This window comes from Gossypium raimondii, chromosome 3 (genome assembly GCF_025698545.1).
Source record: "Gossypium raimondii isolate GPD5lz chromosome 3, ASM2569854v1, whole genome shotgun sequence".
In the NCBI taxonomy this organism is placed as follows: domain Eukaryota; kingdom Viridiplantae; phylum Streptophyta; class Magnoliopsida; order Malvales; family Malvaceae; genus Gossypium; species Gossypium raimondii.
The window spans coordinates 39118351-39128772 of record NC_068567.1 but is presented as its reverse complement, the minus strand read 5'-3'; the positions used below and the strand labels follow the sequence as shown (position 1 = coordinate 39128772).

At 35.8% G+C, this 10422-nt stretch overlaps 1 protein-coding gene across 1 annotated transcript; it reads right to left on the bottom strand.

The window, feature by feature from the left end:
• Nucleotides 1-2099: 2099 nt before the first annotated feature.
• LOC105794247 (cytochrome P450 78A5) lies at nucleotides 2100-4190 on the bottom strand. Its single transcript, XM_012623327.2, has 2 exons — nucleotides 3104-4190; nucleotides 2100-3002 (listed from the first exon to the last, which is right to left on the bottom strand). The coding sequence occupies exons 1-2, from the start codon at nucleotides 4052-4054 to the stop codon at nucleotides 2397-2399; spliced, it is 1557 nt and encodes a 518-aa protein (XP_012478781.1). The 5' UTR covers nucleotides 4055-4190; the 3' UTR covers nucleotides 2100-2396.
• Between the last annotated feature and the right edge of the window lie 6232 nt (nucleotides 4191-10422).

Here is a 10422-nt window from a genome sequence, read left to right as displayed (position 1 = left end):
TAAGAATTCCAGAATGTAAGAATTAACATTAAATACCAAATAGTTCAAGTAAGCTCATAATTTATTAGTAATAATTATGTTTTGTAAAATTGTAGGTAAATATCATCTTGCTGATGCTAAATATGGCATCCAAAATGGATATATTACTCCAGATTGTGGTGTTCGATATCATTTAAAAGAGTTCAGTGACTAAGGGCCAGAAAATGCAAAGGAACTATTTAATCTTCGTCATTCATCATTGTGAATCATTGTTGAACATGTTTTTGAGATTTTGAATAAACAGTTTTGTGTGTTAGATGCTAAACCATTTTGGAATTTTCAAACCCAAGTAGATATGGTGTTGGCTTTTTGTATCATTCATAACCATATAATGAGAGTTGATCCTAATGATTTACTTAATCAAGGATTATTGATAAGCCTGAGTCGGATTTGATAATACCAACTCTTACGGAGAAAGAAGAAAGAGAAGAAGCAAGAGAATGGTCTACTAAGAGAGAGGAAATTGCACAAACTATGTGGACTGATTATATGGCTAAAAACATTAGGTAGGTTTAGGGCTTAAGGTTAACGTTTCAATGTTATGTATGTTTTAGTATTTTTTTTTTTAATGTTGGTTAGATATTGATATTGAAATTAGCTTGTTGGATATTGAAATTATTGATAATATAGATTATTGATGTAGAATGGGTAAGGGCAACAAAGAAGGGACAATAAAGTAATTAGGGTGGACAAAACCAATGGAACATCTTTTTCTCGAAATTCTTGCAGAGAAGGTCCAGAAAGTAAATAAGTTTTCTAACACTTTCAAAATAGTGATGGTAATATACATATATATTTTAAATATATTTTAGTTATTTTTTACTTATTATTCTAATTGTGTATAATATCTAGCAAGCACACAAGAAGTATGAACCATTTTTGAATAAAAGCATTGATCATTATGATGAAATGGATTTGGTTGTTGGCAAAGATATGGAAACAGGGAGTTTTGCCAGAACATTTGCTGACACAGACTTGGATGATGGTAACCGAGATTCAATGCTTGTAAACTACGATAATGAAGAGGTTGAGGAGGTAAGAACAAAAGTATCTTCATTTGGCACATCTAAAAATAAAAGAAAAAATATTCAAGAAAGTGTCATTGATGAAAAAAATTAAATTTGTGAGTGAACAACTTGATAAGATTGCTAATGCATTGGAACAATTTACTGAGGATAAGACACCATATCTTTACGGAGAAGTGGTGTCAATGGAGGTGGAAGGATTTGTTAACGACTTCCTTTGTAGTGTGTTTGATTATCTTGTGGATTGTGAATTCGAGGTCAAAGTTTTCTTTGCTAAAAGTACGAAGTATAGAAAAAATTGGCTTCAAAAATTTTCTCAAGGTTAAAGATATTGATGTTTTAATGTGGTGTGATACTAATTATATGGTGTAATACTAGTAATGCTAGTAATGCACTTGGACAATATTGTAGTCATCATGTGTGTACTACTAATTATGCACTTGGATAATATTATTAGTTTGTAGTACTAATTGTGGTTTGGAAGCTAATTTATCATTATTCAATATTTGTTTTTTTCTTTTTATAACACAATTAGAAATATCTATTCGCTTTGGTTGTTTTTAATTTATGACTGTTAATATTCTAGCTTAATAATTAAGTACTATTATATATTTAATTTGATGTATTTATTTATAAATAAATTATTACAATATGTAAAAACAATGTAAAATATAAATTTAATAAATATAAAATAAACTCAATTAAATAATAAAAACAATAAATTTTCAAATTTTCGAAAATCAATAAAAAGTAATAAAAGTTGATTTGATGTTTGTTATTATATTATATTATTAATGTAATCTAAAAGAACATGGAACACGCTATTTCTCTGTGCTAGTATAAATGTTTTTAATTCAACTAATGCAATCCAAAGAAAGAGTCACCAAGGGAAGTTACAACAAATAAAAAACTTCATTAATGTCTATGATAGAATAAATATAAATAGATATTAAGAGACCACCATTTCATATTTTATTTATGGTTCAAGGTCCTCGAAACTTAGATGCATGGATATTAATTCCTTTCAAAAACCAGTAGCAAACTAGCAATGTGCATATATATTAACATTCTACAACGTGAAACAAGCAACATAACAACGGACGTGTACAACAGCAGAAGATTGTTCATTAGCTTTCACACCAAACGACGTTCATAAAAAAGATAAAATAGTAGCTGCCACTACGAGATCGTACACCTTGTTTCAAGTCCACTTCCAGGAAAACTTATCTAGAGCTAAAACAGGAAACCCTAAATGCAACAAACATCTATCCTGTCACGAAACATCACACAGCATAAAAGTAAACACCAAGCCAAAGCAAACCAAAAGTGAGTTCAGGGAACCCTTGGTATTGCCCTGCAAACCAGTGGGTTCTTCATTTCCAAGGACAGTTTCAAATGTTCAGTCAAGTCCACGTTTCTGTCTTCAGTTGGAATCCATTTGAAACGTTGAAGCAACTGAGCCAACCAGAGATGAGCAGTGGCCAAACCCATGGCTTTCCCCGGGCAAACCCTCCTACCAGAACCAAAAGGGGCCAACCTAAGATCACACCCCAAAATGCTAATATCTTCTTCCATGAAGCGCTCTGGCTTGAACCTTTCTGGCTCCTCCCACAGTTTTTCATCATGAGTGATTGCCCACATGTTCACCATTGCTGTAGTTCCTGCTGGAACGAAATAATCACCAACATGAACATCATGGATGGCAAGGCGAGCCCATGAGAGAAGAGGCCCTGGTGGATGCACCCTAAGAGTCTCTTTCACAATGGCCTGAAGGTAAGGCAGATTAGGAATGTCCGAGTCTGAGACATGCTTTGATTTCCCAACAACAGATTCAATCTCAGCTTGAGCCTTTGCTTGAACTTCTGGGTGTAGAACCATTCTCGCCAAAATCCATTCAAGCAAGACCGCCACAGTGTCAGTACCCCTGAAAATCATCTCCTGCAAAACCATGCAGAGTGATGAAAATGCAAAGCTCGCGACAAAATAAAGCAAAAGCTAATTCATTTAAGAGGCAGGCAAGTGTTGTATTCTTATCTTACCCATAAAACAGCAATCATATCGGAGTCAGCCAGTTTCTCATGTTTCTCCAAATCAAGCAAAACATCAACGAATTCCCCAACATTACAATTATCATCGTTCAAGCCTTCACTAAGCCTTTTCAGCCTATGCTCTTCTATGATTTTCCCGACAAAAACATTAACTCTTGAAACCAAATTCCTGCACCGTTTCCTTACACCTTGCAAATCTAGCCAACAAATTAGAGGGAAATGATCACTCCAGTTAAATATCCCCAACAATTCATACCCTTCACTCACCAGCTCCTCAAGTTCGTACCCTTCGCCAACCTTCTCAAAGTCGTACTTCTTACCAAACACAGTCGCCATCACATTGTTCAACGACCCAAAATGCAGAACCTTTTTAATCTGGACCTCATCGCCTGCTTTCATTATACCGTTTATTTCATCCATCATCTTGATACCAATCTCACGCCTATACCCTTCAAAGCCAGCAATTCTCTTGGGACTAAACAAATGGGTAGCTGAAATACGCCTCAAATTCCTCCAATAATCTCCGAAAGGAGCAAAACCCATTGCCCTGTGAAACAATAGCTCATAGGCTGACTCCTTAACTGGCCTATCAGCAAAAGCTGAGTTGTGGAGAATATCCCTTGCAGTTTCAGGGTCACTAGAAATGATAAACCGAGTGAATCCGACAGAAAAAGCCATCAACTTCACAGCGTTGAGGGTTTTAGCAAGCTTAGCAAGGATACGGTGAGGAGTGGAGCCATTGAACACTGTGAGTAACCCCAGTAGTGGTAACCCAACTGGACCAGGAATGGAGAACCTCGTCTTGGACCTGAACCGAGCCCATGCAATCCCACCCGGAGAAAGCCACAAGGCAATGGTTCCAACCAAGAGAAGAGCCCAGAGAAATGCTTCTAAGCTCAACAAAGGTGATCGGAGCAACAGAAAACCATGTTCCAGGGACATCCTCGCCAGAGACGCGTGTTCAATAAGAGTTGAACTTCACAATTCCTGGCTTACAGGGATGGTATGATCTCAGGAGGAAGGAAATGGAGAGTTTAGAGCACAAGAGACGAGGAGCTGAGTTTAAATAGAGAAGTGGAATGCCAAACTTTAATTCAACCTCGTGAAATAAATAAAAAATACCTAAACCATGCCATTTTTATTATCTTCGTCCCTATTTTTTTTCACAAATGTTACTCAAGCTATTTTCTTTCAAGTTTGATACTTCTGTTAATTAAAAAGGTTTAACACAAATTAGTATCTAAATAATATTTTTTTAAATTAATATCTAAATTTTTTATTAGTCATAAGTGATATCTAAACTATTTCATCGTTACTCATTTTACAATAAAATATTATTTCCGTTAAAAGAATTTAGCTAATAATAGACTGTTACATCATATAATCTTTAAATAAATTTTAATTATTTTATTTTATTTTACATTATTTCTCTCTTTTTTTCTATGTTTTTTCTTTTCTCTTCTTTTATAATATAATGTCAAGTAATGTCAACAATACTTGAAATTGACTCTTTCAATGTTGAGATATTAGTGATTAATTCTGTTTCTAAACTTTACTGCCTACTTGCTAAACTTGACGGGATTGAATAAGTTCTTTCATCAATCAAAACTAGTATTTTCAAAACCAAATTGGATTGAGCAATTGGATTGATTCAGTCCAAAGATAGAAGTTGAATTGATTGACTCGCGAACCAATACAAATTAGTTGAACCAAGTTAAAAATGTATGTTGAATTAATTGAATCAATTCTCTCTATTTTAAAATTTTAATTTTTATGAATTTTTAATATTATATATAAAGAAAATATTTTTTTGTGTGTTTTCTCTACATGGTAATTTTTAATTGGTTTTTTTTTTTTAAAAAGACTTAACGGGTTTGACTAATGATAGATGCATCAACTTGGACAAAAATAGTTTAGATACAACTTGTGACTCAACCTACTCATTGGTCGAGCACTCGCCCAAGCTCAAAGGCTCGCCTGAAAAATGAGAAAGTTTGGACAAAAAATAAAGCCCAAAAAAAGGGCTTGGCTAAAATTCAAGGCTCGTTTCTATATGGATCAGGTCTTGGGCAAAATTTTTTAGCCCAAGCCCAGCTTGACTCAACCTAAATATATTATGTTATAAAAAATTATATTAATTCTATATGTTAAATAATAATTATATATATTTATATTTATATTTATATTAAACCACTAACCCAACAACAAATAAACTCATCACCTAAAACCTTAAAAAAAAAAACTTATCAACCTAAATAACACAAATAAATATAAAATTTTAAAATTTATATTTAATACAATAAATTTTTATTTTTATTTTTATTTTTTAATATAAATATTTTTTAATTTATTTTTAATGTGTTAGAAAACTTTTATTTTAATATTTTTAGTGCATTTAGTGGATTATATATATACACGTATGGAGCATTTTCCCTCTAGTACTTTTAACTCCCCATTACCTGGGAAATTTTTTTGAATCAATTGCCACTCACCTCAGCTGTACAAAAGAGTGGCTTTTAACATTGAGTGACATAAGGCATTTACGAGCAAAAACAAATCGTAAGAAGAATCGGAAGAAGATGAAGTTCGCACATAAGGCATAATTTGGAGCTACCACGCAATTTGCATCAAGTAAGGATCGATTTATGTTGTTTATATTTAATTACAACACTATTTTTTGCATAATGTTTTTGTTTCGAACATGTGTAACTAGTTATTTCGTTGAAAATGAGGACGAATTAATGTTATTTTTTATTACAACGATAAAGTGCGTGACACTGAGAATGGGTTCATTTTTTATTAAAGAACACAATGCGGTTGGCTTTTAACCCGAACATACAATTGTTAGAGCTACGTGGAAGAATTAGGCGAAAATTGTCAGATCCAACCAGATGAGAGTATTGTCACTGAAATATCAATTTTGTGCTTCGGTCGACCTCTCCAAATTTGGCACTTTCGATATCCAAGGCATAAGAGGGTTGGAGGCGATGGTGCAGGCACATATTGCCAGTGGATCACCAATTCTCGAGTTATATGCGAAGTTTGCAAGAACAAATGTAGGCCCTCGAAAGTCGACATATGTTCTAGTTTGAAAAGTCGGAACAAAAGAACAAGCTGAAAGTCTAATGACACAATCGTACGGTGGGTTCACTGCTTTGTTAGAAAGTACCCATATGATATATTGGAATCATTAATGGAAAGACACTCATCTATTTTGGCCTTAGATTTCAACTGCAACAAGTAAAACATCCAGTAATCGGTGTTCAATGGTAACAAAGAATACTAGACCCCGAAACGACACTTATTTAGTGGTTTTGATTTGAATTTCGGTCAGTTGAAGTTCAACACTAGGAACATTTATAAGGAAATGACATCAAGTTTCAGCGATTGACAATCAACATGTGATATTAGTTGTTTCGAAAACTATAAAAGAAGGGATGATGTACTCCATATGACGTCCATCGGTGAGGGGACATCCAACCTTGGAGATGCTATTGGGGTTGAGAATGAAAAGGGTACTGAATTCGATATCGGTCCAATCCAAGAGCTTGGTGCCGATGGTTCAGAAATTGCATTATTTTCTAAACTAGAGTCTGTTCTAACTAAACCAAAATATGGAGGTTCAAACGGTGAAGGTTCGTACAAAGATGCCAAATAAGGTCCACAGTTCAGAGCGTACTCATCTCCAACCCACATGCATAATATGGACCTATCAGCAAAAGATTGGTTGCAGTTTGCAGAACTCCCACACAGGAGACCGGGTCATGCAAGTTCTTCGTTGGATTCAGGTGATTTAGAAGTGGGGAATGAGTTTCTCTCTAAAGATGGTTTTGTCACTGTAGTGAAGCGATACAACATTAAGAACAGGGTAAAATTCCACATTGTTAAATCCCGATTTAACAAGTTTGAGGAGAAATGTGCAATGCAGGACAACAGATGTGCATGGAAAATCATGGCTTCTGTTAAGAAAAAGACGGGGTTGTAGACCATAAATAAATATATCGCTCTGCATACATGTGTTTCCATGAGTACTGCATTAAGATTGTCTGATATTTGGCGTGTTGGATTCATAATTTTATCGTACTCGTGTTGTTGCAAGTATTTCATGGGATTATCTAAAATTGGACTAACAAATGATCGCCAAAATAATCCTACGCCCCAAATATCAATAGCTAGTTACATTACGCGCTATCGTAGCGTAATGTGTGGATCGCAAAGCAGAAGGTATTGGAGAAGATGCATAATAGGTGGGACGTTTCATACAATTATTTATGGCAGTGGTGTCAAGTACTGAAGAGGTACATTCCAGGTTGCGTAATCGATTTGGAAACGATGCCTGCATACAACAATGATTGGTTGCTCAATGGATGTTGAGTGTTCCATCGTTTCTTTTAGACTTTCAAGCAATATTAACAGTTATTCTAGTATTATAAGCCACTGATACAAATCGATAGTACCTTTATGTATGAAAGATATACCTATCAATTGTTGTTAACTGTTGCACAAGACGACAATCGAAAAATCCTACCAATTGCATTTGCAATAACGCCGAGGGAGTCAACAAAAAATTGAGATTTCTTTTTATCTAGGTTGATAAGGCATGTTTCCCTTTAACAAAAGATTTGGAATACTACGCAAAATTGAACGACATGAAAGCCTTTAAAACCACACACACTATAGGTATTGTCTAAGACATATTGTGACGAACTACCACAGACAGCATGATTCTGTAGCTCAATGCGCATAAGTGATCAACGTGGGTATGTATTCGCTACTATTTCAATTGTTTGATATTTAACTGGTTAGTAGATGTTGATCATTATGGATAAACTATTCACTTTTCTTGACATGGTACAAGCTCGCCAAACATCGTTTCCATGAAATGTTGAAAAACTTACGGGCTATTAATAGTGTCGGGACGGGGTAACTCTCTAACATATTGTTCGATCAATAGACACAATCGGATGACAAGAGTCTACAATATAGGCACATGACGACAAGCCTAGCGAAAAGCATCAATTCCATATTGAAGGGAACGCGTCATTTGCCGATAACCTTGGTTGTCAAATAAACATATTTTGGTTTGGCTAAACTTCTTCCAAAGTGAGCAGAATAATATGTTGGACAGATAAAGGGCGGCCACGTTTGGAGCAATGACATTTTGAAAGAAATTAGGAAGGCTACAACACGAGTGAACTGTATGCATCTAATGTATCACTCGCGCGAAAACCTATTATTTCGAGTTAGGGAGTACGACAAACCCGACTAAGGTATTACCGAGGGAGCGTAGCTTGTACACCTGAGATAATGGTCCTACTACTATGGGAGATTTGACGCACTTTATTTTTCATTCAGTCGTGTAATTTCAATATGTAGTGATGTACGTTTGGATTAAATAAGCTTCGTGGACAAAGTGTACAAACTAGAATACCTATATAACGTGTGGAGAAACGTATTCCCACCAGTCCCAAATGAAAATATGTGGCTGTCGGTATCGAGCGCTCCATTCAAGTTGTTACCCAATAAATCATTGCATTGCAAACCAAAAAGTCGACCGACATCTACTCGAATACGCGACAACATGGATATTCAAGAGAAGACAAACCAATTGAGGTGATGTGGGTGGTGTAGAAACCCAGGGCATACAATGTCGTCATGTCCACACTGGCGGGATAATATAAAGACAACACCTCATTAACCGTTTTATTAATTTTTTAACCGAAATCTATTTGTTGATTTTTTCATTCATACTAAATTTTTTTTAATTTGTAAAACACATGCTTTTATTATAAAACAATACAATATACAACTTTGTTCCATTTTTCCCGTGCAGACATGTAATATGAAATAACGACAACCAATTTTGATGCAAAAATGATATTTATTAGAAAGCATTCAATATCCAATATCGATACAATCTTATCAACTATAACTTAGCTAAATAATTAAAATTTACATAAGAAGTACAAAAAGAAAAAATCATTCATATCATTAATGAGAATGTGTGCCACATCGGGGTGGTCATCGGTTGCGAGCCAAATTTCTTCGTTCAAGCTGTGTACTGGCCTCCTTGCATTTATTATTACATCTACGCTCGGTACAAGTTATGGTCTTAGCCTTTCATCTTCTTCACCTTCGTTCATGGTTTATTATGATTGGTTGCTCCTCAGTTGCCATCGTGTATCCTCTATTCTAGGAATAGGTGGTTAAGAAGCCGATCCACCTTGGTAGAATAATGATCCCGGAGGTGTTTGCGATACCATTGGCGTAGGCATATAACTATATTGTGTGCCATACACTAATGGCATAACTATCAGACTTTCGACTGGTACCCTAAACATAGACAACCTCTACATCATCATTGGAATCATTGTCGTTTCAAACGTTGATGGCATCGGCGTATAATCTGCCGGGGACAGAGGTCCAAGAATAAAACCTGACATTGATGTGGAAACAGAAAAATATGGTGCCAGATGTAGTGCTTACGTAAAAATGACACGGTTAATGAAAGCACCAGAATAAGTCGAGCCATACTAGTTGAGGGTGGTGCGACATCGGTGCCAGTTCTTGCGTAGGTGTAAAGAATGGGCTCCCTTCGGCAGTTGCTCTAAACCTTAGATGCCTAGGCACTCATCGTGGCATTCTCGTATGCTGTTGCCTACCCTTCACCTCTTCTACTAGCAAATATGGCTTGCCATAGACCTTAAACCATGACCTGTACTTTGGATTACAGGCTAACTCTGGCGCGATAATGGCTTCACGGCTAGCTAAAACCTCGCACATATTGTTCAAACGGTTGATATATTCCTCGTGGAATGTAGGCCAATGCTCATCTGTTCTCCATGCAATTTGATATTATGCCTCAAACCCAGTCGGAACGATTCAACCTAAATTTTGAACATCACATTAACCAGCAAAGTAACTCTCAATTAAACTACCACGAAACACACCATCCAACCCATCACACGTCACAATTATTGTATTATTTCATATTAAAAATCCTAACACATGCTTCTCTAAACCAAAAAAATAGCTCAAGAAAATCAAACACACAGTACCTACGACCCCACCTTTTGGCGAACTCGTACTGAAAATTTCACAGCTCGCAGTTGGCAAGGCTTGCACCTTGCAGCTCACAGTCAACTCGGTGAGCCTCTAGCTAGCAATCTACGCTGTGAACACCTAGCTCGCGACCTGCCCTGTGAACTTCCTCTTTTGGTGAACCTAAGCCTAGTGAACTCTAAACCGTCCTACCATCGCATAATTGATAGACTGACTGGCAAACAGTCCATCTGCGAACTCCCTAATTT